At 46.5% G+C, this 19,618-nt stretch overlaps 1 protein-coding gene across 1 annotated transcript in view; it reads right to left on the reverse strand.

The window, feature by feature from the left end:
* Nucleotides 1-1,688: 1,688 nt before the first annotated feature.
* The window catches only part of LOC142295495 (guanylate cyclase soluble subunit beta-2-like), a 161,343-nt gene continuing 143,413 nt past the window's right edge, over nt 1,689-19,618 (reverse strand). Inside the window, exons 14-16 of the mRNA XM_075338596.1 lie at nt 13,687-13,904; nt 13,505-13,606; nt 1,689-3,176 (exon numbers count right to left, since the gene is read on the reverse strand). Coding sequence (XP_075194711.1) covers nt 3,040-3,176; nt 13,505-13,606; nt 13,687-13,904 — 457 coding nt within the window. The 3' untranslated portion in view covers nt 1,689-3,039. The remainder of the gene's footprint in view (nt 3,177-13,504; nt 13,607-13,686; nt 13,905-19,618) is intronic.

The raw sequence follows: 19,618 nt of genomic DNA on the forward strand, positions 1-19,618 counted from the left end.
CGCAAAAGCGGCCAAAATAGTTTGCCGTGGAGAGGTCGTCCTGAAACAAAAACTCGTTTTCTTCTCATTACGATGTTGTTCCTCATTCCTGCGGCAGCACACATCGCTGTGTGTGACACCACAGGAGCGAGGAACATCTCCTTACCTGCCTCCACCGGCAATGCGGAAGGAAGAGGTGGGCGGGATTGTTTACGTCCCGCTCATCTCCGCCCCTCCGCTTCTATTGGACGCCTGTCGTGTGACGTCGCTGTGAAGCCGCACGACCCGCCCCCTTAGGAAGGAGGCGGGTCGCCGACCAGAGCGACATCGCAGGGCAGGTAAGTGCGTGTGACAAGGGTAAAGCGAGGTTGTGTGACACGGGCAGCGATATGCCCGTGTCGCACAACCGACGGGGGCGGGTATGATCGCTTGCGATCTCGCTAGCGAGATCGCAGCGTGTTAAGTCCGCTTTAGCTTCCCTGCTTCATTAGGCTCCCATGACCGGACAAGTACGTGAGTTGTCTTCTGAGCGTCCGGTCATGCGCAGTGCGCCTAATGAAGCAAGGGAGCGTACACCTGGCTTGTGAGGTGCCAAAATGAGTGGCGTGCATGCACAAGATTTCCAGGAGCTGATGGTGATGCCGGCTTGTGGAAATCATGTTATCATGCTCATAGGGGCATAATAACATGGAAAAAGAGCCGACTAGTCAGGGAAACTAACGCCCCTGCGACTAGTCATAGGCCTAATTAGCATAGGGATAGCAAGGTTTATAAGTCGTTTTTTTAAACATTCATATTAGTGAATAACGTTATACAAGGCTGGTTAGGAAGGAGTTTTGGGCATATAGGTATCAATGCTGCTGGGTGGGAAGGCAGAGGGGACCTGACAGTTTCCCTTTAAGTTGTCCATCTTCTCCTCACCTGTGCTTCGATTATCGCATGCGAGAAATTGGATGTCAGTAAATGAGACTCCGCTGACACTCTGATAAGAGTATGTGCTGAGTGTTATTTTTTCACATGAAAGAACATACACTCGTGTGACCCCAGCCTAAATCTGACCCTCCAATAAGTTAAGTGATTGTCAGTCATCACCGCAGCTGCACTTCAATCACCTAGTGGAGGACAGTATTAGGTTGTGCCTGGAGCTGGGACAGTGAGGTAGTGGAAGTGCTTTGTCCCGCCCAGTGCACTTGCAGACTGATTTGCATATCACTTCTGAAGTAGATTACCCTGTAAATAATTAGTGGATTCGGTCATTAAAGGTATGAATTCACTTGTGTTCTTAGGACCTACACACATTTGAGGGGAAAAAATTAGATCATATGATCGCTTCAAAGCAAAACAAAAAACATGGAATCAGGATAGGGTTTTTCTTTCCAATATCAAGTGTTAAGGGGGCTTTACACGGTAGCGATATCGCTAGCAATTTGTAGCGATAGCGAGCGTGTAAGTACCCGCCCCCGTCGCGCATGCGATTGTTTGTGATCGCTGCCGTAGCGAACATTATCGCTACGGCAGCGTCACACATACTTACCTGGTCGGCGTTGTCGCTGTGACTGCCGAACAATCCCTTTTTCAAGGGGGAGGGACGTTCGGCATCACAGCGACGTCACCGCAACGTCACACAGCGGCCGGCCAATCAAAGCGGAGGGGCGGAGCTGAGCGTGATTTAAACATCCCGCCCACCTTTTCCTTCCGCATTGGGGCCGGCGGCAGGTAAGGAGACGTTCCTCGCTCATGCGGTGTCACACATAGCGATGTGTGCTGCCGCATGAGCGATGAATCACAACGCTAAACAACCCTTACCGATTTTTGAGTTTGGGACGACCTCTCCATGGTGAACGATTTTCACCATTTTTGAGGTCACCTAAGGTCGCTGGTAAGTATCACACACTGCGATATTGTTAATGACGCCGGATGTGCGTCACTAACAATGTGACCCCGACGATCAAACATTAACGATATCGTAGCGTGTAAAGCCCCCTTTACAGTTCTACGTCTGTGCCAAACTCATAGGGCATAGGGGGACAGTGAACAGATCTTCTTCAGGGATATTCTTCTGCATGAAAATATGAAGTCAACAATGCTTTTCGATAGAGTTAGAAAACATATACCAGCGCACGCGGGACAGACCTACTCTATGACACGGACTCTGCAGATGTCCAGCCCATTATATAAGGATGCGCCCTACTTATACGATGGGAGCATTTTTCTGAGCATACACTTAACGTACACATCAAATGCAGTCTGAGCATATCCATAGAGGCTAACCTGTGTTCAGGGAATAGTCATGATGCCTTTACTACAAAAATTAAATCCAGTTTTATGTCAATGGGGAAATTTTTCCATATTAGTTAGAACGCCACTGAAATATTTTAGTTTTGAACCACTGGATCAAGGATTTTACAATTCTTCAGTCACATTGACAACATTTTTCATACAGTCCACCTGTAAATCACATTTTCTAATAAAGACAAGTTGTACATATGTTATGTGGGCACACTTACTGTATGCAATAAGAATCAAACCACATGAAAACACATGATTGCTTTGGCCAGAATGAACAGAACACAATCGACATACATGGAATATAAAATACATTCTTTGTAAGTTCTTATGGGTTTAAAATGGTGGTGCTCAACTGTAGGAGTAAGTGTAGTATTAATATCCCAAGGTATCATTGCTTCTAGACCCCAAGAAAGGAGTCACCAATAAAATGTATTGCATATTAGACAGTATATCACAGTATGCCAAAGGAATATGAAACCACTTACAGGGTTTTCCGGGACTTTGATATTGAGGACCTGTCCTTAGAGTAGGCCATCAATAGCAAATCTTTAGGGGTCTGATTCCTGTCACCCCCACTGATAATCTGAATAAAGGACCCCTTAATTATTTACAAGGCACAGCTGCACTTTGTAGCAGCCGAGCTCAGTTACATTCACTTGGATGAGGGAGGGCTCCTGCAGCTGCTGCACCCACCTACCCCCACCCTCCCCCTCCTCTTTTAGGGTGAGGCCTTTAATATTTCAGTCCTGGAAAAACCTCTTCAAATAGATATTAAAAGAGAATACAGAAATGTGATCTGACATGAGCGTTCTCAGATTCCAGTTTATCTCTTGATTTTTCCATACAATCATCTTCAACCCGACGACCATTTTGGACTTTCCCATATTCCTTTGTATGACATATTTTTCCTAGAAAACAATACACACAGTGCATTATTATGAAACAATGATATTACCCTCTATAATCCTCCAGCAGCTCCATATGGATAATGGATGAGCACAGGATGTATGGGGCTTCATGAAATTTCACCAGCTTCATAGACAGCAGGTGGCGGCTGTGGTATACAGCCAACATCCACCTGCTGAGAATGGAGTTATCATTAGTTATCATTCTACAGTCATTTACAGTGTTCTATGCTACAGAATGGTAATGTATCGGAAGAATCGTATGGCATACGGATGGTGCATGTGATGTCTGTTTTTTTTTCCTGCACCCACAGACTTCCATTGGCGACCCCCAGCCATTTTATGCAACCAAATGCAGCAGGCTGCAATATTTCCCTTAGGCCAAATACAGCTGAGGAAAAACTTGCAGATCAGCACTGACTCATTGCTCAGAGCTGTGTATGTAAGTTGAAATGTGCATGTAGCAGAGCTGTGTATGTAAATGTATCTGTGCATGTAGCAGAGCCGTGTATGTAAATGTATCTGTGCATGTAGCAGAGCCGTGTATGTAAATGTATCTGTGCATGTAGCAGAGCTGTGTATGTAAATGTATCTGTGCATGTAGCAGAGCTGTGTATGTAAATGTATCTGTGCATGTAGCAGAGCTGTGTATGTAAATGTATCTGTGCATGTAGCAGAGCTGTGTATGTAAATGTATCTGTGCATGTAGCAGAGCCGTGTATGTAAATGTATCTGTGCATGTAGCAGAGCCGTGTATGTAAATGTATCTGTGCATGTAGCAGAGCTGTGTATGTAAATGTATCTGTGCATGTAGCAGAGCTGTGTATGTAAATGTATCTGTGCATGTAGCAGAGCTGTGTATGTAAATGTATCTGTGCATGTAGCAGAGCTGTGTATGTAAGTGGAAATGTGCAAGTAGCAGGGCTGTGTATGTAAGTGGAAATGTGCAAGTAGCAGGGCTGTGTGAGGAAGTTTTAGAAAATAGGAAAAATATTTTTCCTATTTTGTGTTATCTAAATCTAGGGTACATCTAATGGTGAGCAACGTTTCATAATCCAAAAAAATACAGTGTGTATATATATATTGATGTAGAAAATTGAAAACAAAACACTATATATATATATATATATATATATATATATATATATATATATATATATATACTGTGAGACTGTGACCGGGGTTATCTATGACGGCCGGTATGTCTCGCCCCGGTTGTGCTCACTTCATGATAGAAAGTAAATCCACTCTAGGGTTAATGCTGTTTCCCTACAGGCTGAAGGAAGGGTTAAATAGAATCAGGAACAAGGGCAGGTGTGCCGGGTGTGAGGGAGTGAACAGAACTCCCTGAGTTCTCTGCTGGAGAGGCACATGTATATTGTTGTGGACTTTTGTTTTGGACATTAAACCGTGTGCTGTGAACCTTAATGCCTGGATCCCGTGTCTTCTGCTGCGCAGCCGACCGTGCTACCTCACATATGGTGGAGAATCGGCGGGCATGACAGCCGGTGAGGTGAAGCATCCATCCCTGGTGACCCAGTAGCACATGTCCTGGATTCGAGCGGCTATACTACAGCCCAAACCCGGCGACGCCATGGAGGACATACTAAAGCAGCAGCAACAGACTAATGCACAGCTGCAAGAGGCTAATGCACAGCAGCAACAGACCAATGCACACCTGCTCCGGGCGTTGGAACGTCAGCAGCAATCCTTGCAAATGCAGGACAAAAGGCACCAAGAACAGCTGGTTCAGGCCAATACACGTCAGCAGCAAGCCTTGCAATTGCAGGAACAAAGACATCAAGAACAGATGATTCTCCTGGCCAAGTCGATCCGTGCCGGACCGGCAGCAACAATCCCGGGACCGGGTGACAACGGCAGCGTCCGGAAAGCGGTGAGACAAGCGTTGCAAAAGATGATCCCGGGGGATGATGTGGAAGCGTTCCTGGCGGTGTTTGAGCGGGTGGCCGAGCGGGAAAAGCTGCCGACCCCCCAGTGGGCTGAGGTATTGTCGCCCTATCTGACGGGGGAACCCCAAAAAGCGTACCTGGACCTCTGTACCGAGGACGCCATTGACTATGTGACCCTGAAAGCCGAAATACTGGCTCGGTTGGGGGTGAATACCTATGTACGGGCTCAGCGGGTAAATCAGTGGTTCTATGAGGAAGCCAAACCCGTACGCTCCCAGGCCTATGACTTGTTGCATCTTGTAAAAAAGTGGTTGCAGCCTGACACTCTGAGCCCGGCGCAAATGGTGGAAAGGGTAGTAGTGGATCATTTTGTGCGCACTTTACCCGTCACCGTTCAACGGTGGGTCGGTCAGGGTGACCCGAGTACCCTGGACCAATTAGTGTCCCTGGTAGAGCGGCATGTGGCTACGCAGGACTTGATACGGGACACTGAGACTTTGCATACCGCCCGTCGGTCCGGCCCCTCCAAGCCTAGGGCCAAGGACCCACCGCTGACAACGGTGCAGGAGTCCCCTACCGTCCCGTCTGAGGCTGCGGCCGCCATTCCTGAGGTCCGGAAGGTTCTGTACCCTAAACGACAACCCGTAAAAGGGGTTTCGTCCCCATTAGATGTTGGCGGTGCCAGCGGGTGGGACATATGGAAGCCCAGTGTCCACTCACCACGGAGCCCATGGATTGTGGGGTTACCCGGCGGGGTTCAATGTATGCTCAGGTGGTGTGTACCGCTGACCTGGTCTCCCCAGAGACGGAGCCCCACTTGTGCCAAATACAGGTGAATGGATGTCCGGTTACAGGATTGTTGGATTCCGGAAGCTTAGTGACCCTTGTGCGATCCACCTTGAGGGCTAAAGTAAAGGCCACAGGACGTTCCGTGGGGGTGGTTTGCATACATGGGGACCGCCGAGACTATCCCACGGGGATTGTCACCATCACAGCACCTTGCGGTCAGGTGCAACATGAGGTGGGACGTCTTAACACTCTTCCTTATGACGTGATCCTAGGAAGGGATCTGCCCTATTTTTGGACTTTATGGAGGGGACCCCCTAAGTCCCCTCAGATATTGGTCAGTCCGGGACCTGAGCCCTACAATCCTGAATCCGGGACGCCTGCCGTAGGGGTCCCCAAGATAGGGACAGAGTGTGAACCCGATAGGTCACCCCTAGAGGTATTGGCAGGAGAGGCTGAGATGGTCGAGCCCATCCTGGAGTTGGAGGCGTCCCCGGATACGTTTGGGACAGCCCAACTCCAGGACCCTACGTTAATACATGCCCGGAGTCGGTTGACAGTAGTTGACGGGGTGGCACAGCTGCCCGGTGCCCAGGTAAGGTACCCCCATTTCGCTCTTAAGCAAGATTTACTCTACCGGGTAGATGAAATACGGGGCGTGGGGGTAGAACAGTTGGTGGTGCCCCAGCCGCATCGCCGGCGGGTCCTCGACTTGGCTCATAAACACCTGATGAGTGGCCACCTAGGGGTCAAGAAAACGCAGGAGCGAATATTGCAAAGGTTCTATTGGCCCGGGGTCTTTGGGGAGGTAAAACGGTTCTGCGAAACCTGTCCGGAGTGTCAGCTTACCGCACCCCTGACCCACTTTCGCAGTCCGTTGGTACCGTTACCCATTATAGAAGTCCCTTTTGAACGGATAGGGATGGATCTGGTGGGGCCCCTTGTAAAGTCCGCTCGAGGGCACCAACACATCCTAGTGATCGTTGACTATGCCACCCGGTATCCAGAGGCGATACCTCTCAGACATACTGCAGCAAAGCTTATAGCTCGGGAGTTGTTTGCTGTGTTCTGCCGGGTGGGGTTGCCCAAGGAGATCCTTACGGATCAGGGGACCCCATTCATGTCTAAAGTGACCAAAGAGCTATGCCGGCTCCTCCAGATCAAGCAGTTGCGTACGTCTGTGTATCATCCTCAAACGGACGGTTTAGTCGAGCGTTTCAATAAAACCCTGAAAACCATGCTCAAAAGGGTGATTTCAAAAGACGGGAAAGACTGGGATATGATGCTTCCCTATTTGATGTTTGCCATACGAGAGGTGCCACAGGCATCCACGGGGTTTTCGCCTTTTGAATTGTTATACGGGCGACATCCCCGGGGATTGTTGGACCTGGCAAAGGAAACATGGGAGCAAGAGCCCACCCCCCACAAAAGTGTGATTGAACACATTTTGGGTATGCAGAACCGCATAAGCGCGGTCATGCCAATTGTGAAAGAGCATTTACAGGAGGCTCAGGCCGCGCAAAGCGGCCGCTACAATAGACAAGCCACCGTGCGGACCTTTAAACCCGGGGATCGGGTGTTGGTATTAATCCCCACGGCGGAGAGTAAATTCCTGGCTCAGTGGCAAGGCCCCAACGAGATAAAGGAAAGCGTAGGGGTGGTTAACTATAAAGTATTGCAGCCCGGTAGGCGGAAACCTGAACAAATATACCATGTCAACCTATTAAAACCTTGGCAGGAACGGGAAAGCCTGATGACTGTTTTTTCCCCACCTCCCTCCTCTTCGGGTCGTTCACATCCGGCTCCAGCGACCTCCGGAGAGGACGAACCGGAAGTAAGGATTGGAGAAGCCCTCACCAAGACTCAGAGGCGAGAGGCCAGACGGTTGGTTCAGCAGAACCCCGATGTCTTCTCCGAGCTGCCCGGTAGGACCAGTCTGATACGACATGATATTGTCACCGAGCCCCACCTGAAGGTACGCCTGAAGTCATACCGGGTACCGGAGGCTCGACGACAAGCCATATCGGAGGAAGTAAAGACAATGTTACGCCTGGGGGTCATCGAAAAATCCCGGAGTGAATGGGCTAGTCCGATTGTCCTAATACCAAAACCCGATGGCTCCTTAAGGTTCTGCAATGACTTTAGGAGATTGAATGAAATATCCAAGATCGATCTCTACCCCATGCCCCGGGTGGATGAGCTGATTGATAGGCTGGGACAGGCGCGATATTTTACCACGCTCGACCTGACCAAGGGGTACTGGCAGATGCCACTAACGGAGTCCGCCAAGGAGAAAACCGCTTTTGTTACGCCGGAGGGTCTCTTCCACTATGTTGTCTTGCCTTTTGGGTTACATGGCGCTCCGGCCACGTTCCAGAGGTTGATGGACTTAGTGCTGGAACCCCACCAGGCGTATGCATCAACGTACCTGGATGACATCATTATTTACAGCTCCGATTGGCAGACCCACTTGGAACAGGTACAAGCGGTGGTGGATGCGCTTCGAACAGCCGGATTGACAGCCAATCCCAAGAAATGTGCATTGGGACTCACGGAAGCCCGCTACTTGGGCTACGTGATAGGCCAAGGAGTGATTAAGCCCCAAATTAACAAGGTTGAGGCGATCCAGAAGTGGCCTAGACCCCTGACCACGAAGCAGGTTAGGGCCTTCCTGGGTATCGTGGGGTACTACAGGAGGTTTGTAAAGGATTTTGCGGGACTATCAGCCCCTTGACGGACCTTCTCAAAGGCAAGAAGTCCGTCATGGTGCGCTGGACTCCGCAGGCTGAGGACTCCTTCCGGGCCCTGAAGGAGGTCCTGTGCGGACAGCCCGTTCTTGTACACCCTGATTTCCGGAAGGAGTTCATAGTACAGACTGACGCCTCAGAGGTCGGCCTGGGGGCAGTGCTGTCTCAGGTGGTTCAGGGGGAGGAACACCCCGTCACCTTCTTGAGTAGGAAGCTCACCCCTCCCGAGCGGAATTATAGCGTAGTGGAGAAGGAGTGCCTGGCGATCAAGTGGGCCTTGGAGTCCCTACGCTATTACCTGCTGGGACGGCAGTTTCGCTTGGTGACGGATCACTCTCCGCTGGTCTGGATGAGGTCCGCCAAGGAACGGAATGCCCGGGTTACCCGGTGGTTCCTTTCTCTGCAGAACTTCCGGTTTACGGTTGAACACTGGGCCGGTAGGTTGCAGGGCACCGCCGATGCCTTGTCCCGCGGCCCGTGTTTGATGGCGGGAGTTCAACCCCGCACGCTTGAACTGAGGGGGGGGTATGTGAGACTGTGACCGGGGTTATCTATGACGGCCGGTATGTCTCGCCCCGGTTGTGCTCACTTCATGATAGAAAGTAAATCCACTCTAGGGTTAATGCTGTTTCTCTACAGGCTGAAGGAAGGGTTAAATAGAATCAGGAACAAGGGCAGGTGTGCCGGGTGTGAGGGAGTGAACAGAACTCCCTGAGTTCTCTGCTGGAGAGGCACATGTATATTGTTGTGGACTTTTGTTTTGGACATTAAACCGTGTGCTGTGAACCTTAATGCCTGGATCCCGTGTCTTCTGCTGCGCAGCCGACCGTGCTACCTCACAATACATATATACACACACACACACACACACACACACACACACAGTGTATATATATGTATATATATATATACATATATAAACTTTTTACCTAACATAACAACCTGTTATAAACAAAAAGGTTATTTTCTGATCACATATTCTCTGTAAGAGTATTTCCTAATTTATTACAGACAAATGATGATATTACAGTTTAAACAATAAACTTGTAAGACTGCGAGTATTGTATGATGAACGTCATCAAACACCCTAGATTGCAAGCGGATCAGGGTGAGTGTAAAGGCCCAGTTACACACATGGACTTGTGCAAACCAGGTTAACTTTATAACAGAATGGACACAAAGCTTGTTGGCTAAAGGCAATGGCACTCGGCGTCATTGGTTGCTAGCTTGTGTATTTTGGCCAAAATATTGACCAATACTTGCATTTTTTTTTACATTTTTTCATCCTTTTTTGTTCACATTTTTCATTTTTTACAGACTGCAACCTGGCCCTTTAGAATAGGCTGGGGGAAATTTGGTGCCGGTCCTTGTGGGGGCACGTACATATTACTGGACAGTCAACTGATCTAATAATATAGGCATCACTTATAGACTGTAAGCCAGACACTGTGCACTACACTTATTTGTGTGACTGGCTCCCTATACAAGCCTGTGAGCATTGTTAATACTAGGAAACCACTCTCTCCTTGAAAGGTAGGTATTCGAGTGGTTGTTTCATCAGTATTTTGTTGTTCTGCTGCCACCGCCATTACTTTGGGGGGTGCTGTATCTCATGCCAACAAAACTTAGGACTATGGCACCAGGAAGAGGGAGTTTTCTTGCTTTCTCCTTTCAATCAATCTTTCCTTACAAGGGTCTGAACTCTATACTCAGTTGGGAGCAAATTTGCTGGAAAATATTCCAAAGTAACGGAGCCTTAATACATAATTCCTCACAGGACACACCGACTTTGCCAAATGTGATCAAATGAATAGGGTCTGATCTGCAGTAATTGGCAGCAGCAGCTGCAAATTGTAAGGACCTGCACAGAGCATCTCAATTCATTCTTAACATCTGTCTGCTACAACAGTTAATAGCAACTGATCGATGGGATTACTGTGTCTTGGTCCCCAAAAATCTGACATTGATGACCTATCCCATTATAGAAGGTGACTGGGATGAACGTGTTAACCCAACAGGTCTTGGACTGTGACCGTGCTGCGCCCGGCACGGGAAGCACATAGTCTGCCTACGGCAGAAGAGACTATTACCGGACGGCGAAATGTTTTAAATATATCTTAAAGAATTTTAGAGTAATCTGAAAAAAAATGTTTTATAGATAAAAATGTGTTTTAAATAGTAATGTCTGTCCGAGGACTGCCAGGTTATAGAAGGGGGGCATATAGGAGGTGGCCGCGCCATGTCCACCCCTACTGAGTAGAGCAACTCCCATAGAAGTCTACAGAGTATTATATTGAATGTAAATTGTTGGGTAAATACATTGCTATGCTAGCGATGTAGCAGAGCTGGATGGGAGCGTCAGCCTGTGCCCTCTAGCGTCTGTGTATTTATGTGTTTTATTACAGGATATTATTACACAGAACAGACACCTCTAATATGTAGGTGTATTCCCCATGTGTATATTATAATGCAAACCATGTGTATTGTAAATAAGGATTGGCCCCTTGTTTCGTGTCAGCCAGGAGCATTATAGAAAAGAACTAATAGGTAAGGATTTTAGATTGGATGTTTATTGTAGGCAACTAGGGAAACAAGCAGTGGGATGATAGGAGTAGTTAACAAGTTGCTTTTATTAGTGTAGGACAGGTGCAGACAGTTCAGTGGTTGCCAGGGAGATGGAGCTAAGGTGGGTGGACAAGAAGTCTAGCAAGAGGAGACAGGGAAAAGTTAGGCAGTGAAGCTGCAGATTTCCTAATGAGAAGACGGGAGGTGCCCTCCCTAGTGCCAAGACCTCTCCCTGCGGGCGGCTAGAGGATCTCCAGAAGCCGGTGGGACGTCGGGTATGGAGACCCCCGACAGTACCTTGAACTGGCCAGGGGCTAGTACTTTGTCTGAGGGTCCGAGTGTAGTATGGTAGCCGCTAGGAAAGAATACAGAGAAGAAGCCAGTATTAGAGACAAGCACAATAAACCAGAAATCCAGAGAAAGGGTAGCTGCTCAGATACCCCCGAGAAATCGGTGCAGCACGAGAAGGCCTGTCTGTCCGGAATAAGAAAAGACTAGATAGCAGAATGGGGTCAAACCAAGGAAACAAAAATCCTAAAACATAACATTTATTAAATATGCAGATAAAAGGTGGACTGCCACCATAAAAGAATAAAACGTTTGTCAAGGGCTGCAGAATGTATAATACCAGCCTCCTAAACAAATCATGCAAGGCACACACTGCAGGAGGTATGAATACAAGTCACACTCAAACCTGCATTGATAATGACAGCTTGGATGGTCGCTTCATCAGGATCAGACAATTGTTCGCAACCATAAAAGCAGAAAAAACGGCCTTACCGTATTTTCAAAGGGCATATGATGATATGGCTCAAAGTCAGGTGACCTCATATAGGTCTAGCACAGATACCTTCACTTTGCTCGAACCATACCACAGTACCTCCCGACGCGTTTCAAAGAATAATCATCAGGGGAGTCTTCTCAGGGTACAAGTCGTCATATCAGTAAACATCACCAGACTGATATATAGTCAAAATTGCCCCATGGACGGACCCAAATAAAGTCCAGCAAGGAAGAACGCCAAGCTGCAGGTGCCGGCAGGCGGCACCTGCAGCTTGGCGTTCTTCCTTGCTGGACTTTATTTGGGTCCGTCCATGGGGCAATTTTGACTATATATCAGTCTGGTGATGTTTACTGATATGACGACTTGTACCCTGAGAAGACTCCCCTGATGATTATTCTTTGAAACGCGTCGGGAGGTACTGTGGTATGGTTCGAGCAAAGTGAAGGTATCTGTGCTAGACCTATATGAGGTCACCTGACTTTGAGCCATATCATCATATGCCCTTTGAAAATACGGTAAGGCCGTTTTTTCTGCTTTTATGGTTGCGAACAATTGTCTGATCCTGATGAAGCGACCATCCAAGCTGTCATTATCAATGCAGGTTTGAGTGTGACTTGTATTCATACCTCCTGCAGTGTGTGCCTTGCATGATTTGTTTAGGAGGCTGGTATTATACATTCTGCAGCCCTTGACAAACGTTTTATTCTTTTATGGTGGCAGTCCACCTTTTATCTGCATATTTAATAAATGTTATGTTTTAGGATTTTTGTTTCCTTGGTTTGACCCCATTCTGCTATCTAGTACTCTCTGAACAGGGGGATTTCACAAAGGTTTTTGCTATTCGGAATAAGAAAAGACCTAGTTTACAACAATAAAGTCAGTTCCTGAGTTGTTCATAAAAATGACTTGTGTGTAATTGTGTTACCCTCCACATCGGCGATGAGGATCAGAATCCAAGATAAAGATCACCATGGATATTGTTGTATGTGTCGCATATCCCATCGGGTGCACAACATGGACACATAATTGCAGGAGCAGGGGAGTTGGTGACCCACGGCCGGATAGGGTTTCCTGCTTCACCAGTGATAAAGTCTTCAATTTTAAATAAAGATTAAACCACTTTAATGTCCAGTGAGCTAGTAACAGTCATATATTTACTTATGTGCCATCATTATAGGAAGAGCACAGCCCTCTGTCAGAGGAGTGTGCTAAAGTAGGATCTTACAAGGTACAATAATAATATCAAGACCTTAGCATTCAGGTATTGCTATAAAAAAGTGCCTTTCCACTAGTAGTTTATCCCACAATTCCTAGCCTTGTGGAACCATGCAATTTTCTCGCCATATCTGCAATTTGAATGTCTGATGAAGGTCAAAGACATGATGAAAACGTTACATTATTACTTACCAGTCTATAAGTGGCTCAATTACAGAAATGTAACTACCAGAGTATTTTGGAACAGAGAATTCTAAGCCCTAAAAACCACATTGAGCAACTACTGTTTTCAGGTTGTAACTATAATGCTGAAACAATACGTACGCGGTAGATCGTTGTGCCCCCCGGAGTCAATGAAGAGTAGACTATCATCATAGTGCATTGGAATTGGAGGGCATGCATTCTGGATAAATTCTTCTTGTGTCGCTGTAGAAGACAATCAAATATAATATTTGATCTGCAGATTGGATATTTGAACTGTAAATGGTCATACACTGCAATTTTACCTTGAGGACATGTCATTTGTAAGCTGCCCTTGCTGAGATCATCATGTAGAGACTGTGAAGACTCCCTTCCTGAATCAGTCTCTTTTGCAGGTCTTCCTAAAATCTCATTTTCTTGAGCAGTTACATTTCTCACCAGGAAGTACGTGCACATTTTGCCTTTCCCTTTTACATCGATTTCTCCCCGTGCAGTGATTTCAAATTCTTTATCTTTAAGACATCTCAATAAGAAATAGATAAGACAAGGGAAGATTATTTATGAGCTTCTCTGGGGCATGATGTCTTAACAATGGAAAGAATAAACCTCACACAGTATTTTTCCTTTATGAAACATCTCTCTTGGGTTTTCGTTTTTCGACGAGGAAACATAAATGGAGCTCTGAAGTGTAAACACATAAATATCCGCCTCTGTCATGTTCACTTTTATAGGACAATAATGAAAATGCTAAAGCCTTAGCCCCTGACTTTTCTACATGATCTCAAAATCTGTCAGTAATTCCCTGCTGCGCTTCCTTCGAAGCACACCTCCAATCCTGTAAGCCTATCTGGCTCTTTGTTAAGGAGGCTATGAAAGATTAGTAAATGTAGTCTGCTTTTTTATTTAAAAAAAAACAAAACAAAAAACAAAATAAACCACCACATTTCTCATTTAGAGTGATTTCTTACTCAATCATTTGTAAAGGTCCATTTACATTACGCAATGTGCAGCACTATTATCTGCTGTTCAGCTCTGCTGGGCAGGCATTTTTTAGACTTTTACACACACACAGCCGCACTTCAGATGCGTAATGGACAATGAAGAGATGGTTCAGTCCACCCAGACTACCATTGTTCTCAGCTGTGCGAGTTCTGTTTACAGAGGACAATGTGCTGCCGAGAAAGATGATCCTTTGTGCTGCAAAATATGACTTTAGGTTGATTAGTCAGACTGCGCGATTACCATGAAATAAACTTTCCTAGGAACCCTGATGCATGATAATCATGCAGTGGAAATAGATCTTAGGTCACCTACCGCAGTCACTCTTTGCCCTATTTCAGACCTCTCGCATTCTCCATAAAGCACCACAGTCGTTCCCTCTCGGACTTTGCTTGTGCTTTGCTTGGTTTGTAGCTCACACTCTCTAAGCGTATGCAATACAAATTCTGACCCTAATCCTCTACCGGAGTTTCCCTATCAAGTCAGTTCTGCAGTGACTGAATGCCCTCCTTCTAAATAATGTACTGAACTATTGTAGGAGGTGGTCAGATTATCCCACTCCTATGGTGTGTATATATAACGTTTTATATTGTGTCTAAGTGCTGCTGCTGGAGAATACGGTCTGGCAATGCAGCAGAGCCGTAGCAGTGAAGCGGTCATCACCAGGTAGCGACTGAGAGTTTAAAATGTGTTATTGTACAGTTTACTGCATATGTGTGTTTTATAGAAATGTAAAGTATAATCCATTATGTGTGATTAATGTATTATCTGTGTAATTTAAAATATAGAAATGTTGAGTAGGAATGTTAGCCAGATAGGTATTTGAGAAAGAGAAGGTTTTAGTATGTACCGAGGGGGAAAAAAAAATATTTAGTCTGCCACTAATTGTGCACATTCTCCCACTTATAAAGATGAGAGAGGCCTGTATTTGACATCATAGGTAGACCACAACTATGAGAGACAAAATGAGAAAACAAATCCAGAAAATCACCTTGTCTGATTTAGCAAGATTTTTTTTGCAAATTGCAAATTATGGTGGAAAATAAGTATTTAGTCATCTAAAAACATGCAAGATTTCTGGCTCTCACTGACCTGTAACTATTTCTTTAAGAGTCTCCTCTGTCTTCCACTCGCTACCTGTAGCAATGGCACCTGTTTAAACTTATCAGTATAAAAGACACCTGTCCACAATCTCAAACAGTCACACTCCAAACTCCACTATGGTGAAGACCAAAGAGCTGTCAAAGGACACCAGAAACAAAATTGTAGCCCTGCACCAGGCTGGGGAGACTGAATCTGCAATAGGCCAGCAGCTTGGTGTGATGAAATCAACTGTGGGAGCAATAATAAGAAAATGGAAGACATACAAGACCACTTATAATCTCCCTTGATCTGAGGCTCCACACAAGATCTCACCCCGTGGGGTCAAAATGATCACAAGACCGGTGAGCAAAAATCCCAGAACCACACAGGGGGACCTAGTGAATGACCTGCATAGAGCTGGGACAACTGTAACAAAGGCTACTATCAGTAACACACTGCGCCGCCAGGGACTCAGATCCTGCAGTGCCAGATGTGTTGCCTTGCTTAAGCCAGTACATGTCTGGGCCCATCTGAAGTTTGCTAGAGAGCATTTTGATTATCCAGAAGAGTATTGGGAGAATGTTATATGGTCTGATGAAACCAAAGTAGAACTGTTTGGTAGAAACACAACTCGTCGTGTTTAGAGGAGACAGAATGCTGAGTTGGATCCAAACAACACCATACCTACTGTGAAGCATAGGATTGGCAACATCATGCTTTGGGGCTGTTTCTCTGCAAAGGGACCAGGACGATCGATCCATGTACATGAAAGAATGAATGGGGCCATGTATCGTGAGATTTTGAGTGCAAACCTCCTTCTATCAGCAAGGGAATTGAAGATGAAACATGGCTGGGTCTTTCAGCATGATAATGATCCCAAGCACACCGCCAGGGCAATGAAGGAATGGCTTCATAAGCAGCATATGAAAATTCTTGAGTGGCCTAGCCAGTCTCCAGATCTCAACCCCATAGAAAAACTTTGGAGGGAGTTGAAAGTCCATGTTGCCCAGTGACAGGCCCAAAACACTACTGGTCTAGGTGCCAACCTTATCAAGACTTACAGAAAATGTTTGACCTCTGTCATTGTCAACAAAGGATATATAACAAAATATTGAGATGAACTTTTGTTATTGACCAAATAACTTATTTTCCACCATAATTTGCAAAAAAAAATCTTGCCAAATCAGACAAGGTGATTTTCTGGATTTGATTTCTCATTTTGTCTCCCATAGTTGTAGTCTATTTATGATGTCAATTACAGGCCTCTCTCATCTTTTTAAGTGGGAGAACTTGCACAATTGGTGGCTGACTAAATTATTTTTTTCCCCTGCTGTAACAGATACTTCCTGATTGCCGAGGTAACGGAGAACCAGGATGGGAGGGGTGTCAGAGAGCAGACGTTTGGCTGGTGAGACAGGCCAGGAAGAGAGTTAGTTCTGCAGAGAGGTTCCAGGTGTGTGGATGGGTCCTGGTAACTTGGGCCCATCAGGGAACCAGAGGTAATCTCCATTATGTCCGTAGCCTACGGTTCACCTTGGGATGGGTATAGTGTAGCCGTCCATGCTGCGATTGGACACGGGAAGCCATGAAGACAAGAAATGGGGAAAAGTAGAGGTTTAGACTAGGCTGCTGGAAGGCTAATACCCAGGGCAAGGGCTAGACAGGAGAAGTACCAAAGAGAACAGCAGCAGCAGAACAGGATGGTAATGGCCATGTCTGTCAAGAAGATTGAGGAACAAACAAAACCAGTTGTTGTTTTGTAAAGAGACGATCTGTGTGAGGTGTTTCACCACCATTTCTACAACGGTGGCCGGCTGCGGGGAGGTGGACGAACGCCTGAAAGTGAAGTAAGTGTCAAAGTCCCTGTCCAGGGCGGAACACAAACACAGGTTCATTCTGGTGAAGTAGAGCGGAGGCCTGTCGGCCTGGCATTTGCTCCCCTCTACACCATCACAGATATACAACATTATGGCACAGACTACACATCAAAAGCTGCAACACAGAAATAACATAATAATAACAACAATAATAGCAATAATCATGATAAAAATAATAATGAAAAGCATGGAACCTGAAGATGAATGCATGTCCTTGGTAAGCCTTACAGTTTTGCAAATATATGTAGTGGGTGGGAAATATGGTCTGTCTCGTGATTTTAGTTCAATATGAGGTACACAAACAGATTACTTCACAAATAGAGACAAATGTGCTGTTTTTCCTGGACAATACAATTTGATTGTTTTAATGTTGCTTTTCTTTAGAAACCATTACAGGTTCCACGAGCCTTCAATCCAGTTCTACTGAAGAGTCTTAATGTCATTTCACTCACACAAATCACTCACTCCTCTCTCCAACCCGCAAGGCCTCACAATCAACAATGCATCAGAACTCCTCATCATGGCTAAAGGGGAGCTTCCTGCTCCAACCCACTCGTTTAAGGACACATTCCATCACCTCTCTAATGATTTACAACAATGCAGAGCAAAATATTCTCACTTTTGCAAATGGATCTCTTGTCACTGAGGCTCAGACAAAACTTAACACAGATTTCACCCAAGCCATTCCTTTAATATAGATAACTAACAATTCTGCACCATGTGACGCAAGCATACGCAGCCAGCATAATGTCTGTTAGACTTCTCATAAAAAGAGATCCCATGGCAGTAACCTGCAGCAAGATAATCTCAGGGCAAATTCTCTTAGAGGCTGCTGTACTGTCCTTACATAAGAAAGCTCTAAATATGGTGGGGGGAAATAAGTATTGAACACGTCACCAATTTTCTAAATAATTACATTTCTAAATGTACAATTGACATTAATTTATCACCAGATAGCAGTAATAACTCATACAATCCACACAGGTAAAGAAATCAAACCATAGATGTCCATAAAATTAGTAATTTGAACACCTGAAGAAAGAGGTGCAAAAAGAAATAGAAAGTAATGATACCAGCTGAAATCTATCAGTAATTAGAAAATAATCCTGTAAATTTAGTGAAAAATATCAGCTGGTTCAACTGATTGCTATAAAAGGTGTGTTACGGGGGGACCGGCAGATTAGGACCAGGGGGTATATATCCTAATCGCCAGTCGGGGCACACCGTGCTCCAGATGACAAAGGAGCTGCTGGCACCTGAGGGTTAGGCGGAGACTATAGAGCTGGATGGCTCTGAGATAACCCAGGAACTCTGGGAACCGGTCACGTGTGTTGGGACACGTCAGACCGGACGACAACCCGATTAGCGTTTTGGTGCACCTAGCGCTACACCAACCACGTGTGCAGGAAACACGTCAGGCCGGGTGGTAACCAGGTAGCGTTGACCGGAAGACCGCCATGAAAGCGCCCTGTCGGCCACGTGTGTAGGACACGTCAGGCCGAGCGGTCCTCTGATTAGCGTTTCTGGCCACCTCTCGACTGGCCACGTGTGTGTAGGACACGTCAGGCCAGATGGGTACACCAGTAGCGTTGACCGGGAAGCCGACGAGGATAAGGAACACCCTGTTAACTCCACAGGGGTCCTGGGGTACGCTGTCCGTGCGCATAGGGAGCACAACCGGACAGGTGGCGCAGCAGGTGCGTTGTCCATGTGCGTAGGGGGCACAATCGGACAGGTGGCGCAGCAGGTGCGTTGTCCGTGTGCGTAGGGGGCACAATCGGACAGGTAGCACAGCAGCCACAGCCCAGTTAACGCCACTGGGCTGATATATATAGCAAGACTGGAACGGCAGGAGGGAAGCACGGCGCCTGACCCTGATGTGCCGAGCCACGAATCTTGGCGTGACAGGCACCATTCGCCTAACCCTACCTACTGCTTCCCAACATAAGCTTATGCCGCAATGAGGCTCTAACATGGAGGTGTGCTCTGACTGAGCAAAAGTGAAGACTGCGCACCTCCATGTTGTCTCCAGCCCCTTTTATAACCTGGGTCCGCCCCAAACCCAGGGTGGAACCACCAAGGTCCAATAGCAGAGTGCCGTGTCAGCAGTGACGTCACATGCGACCTATCCGGAACCGCCACGTCATTGATGACCTCATGGCAGCCACGCCCCAAACACTTCACCAGTCATCGTCTGACGTCCAATACTGAGGTAAAAAAACACCAAAAAGGAGCCAAGACAAATGATATGTGCACACACAGAATGTGGTGAGCCTTC

The sequence above is a fragment of the Anomaloglossus baeobatrachus genome, chromosome 3 (genome assembly GCF_048569485.1).
Source record: "Anomaloglossus baeobatrachus isolate aAnoBae1 chromosome 3, aAnoBae1.hap1, whole genome shotgun sequence".
Taxonomy (NCBI): domain Eukaryota; kingdom Metazoa; phylum Chordata; class Amphibia; order Anura; family Aromobatidae; genus Anomaloglossus; species Anomaloglossus baeobatrachus.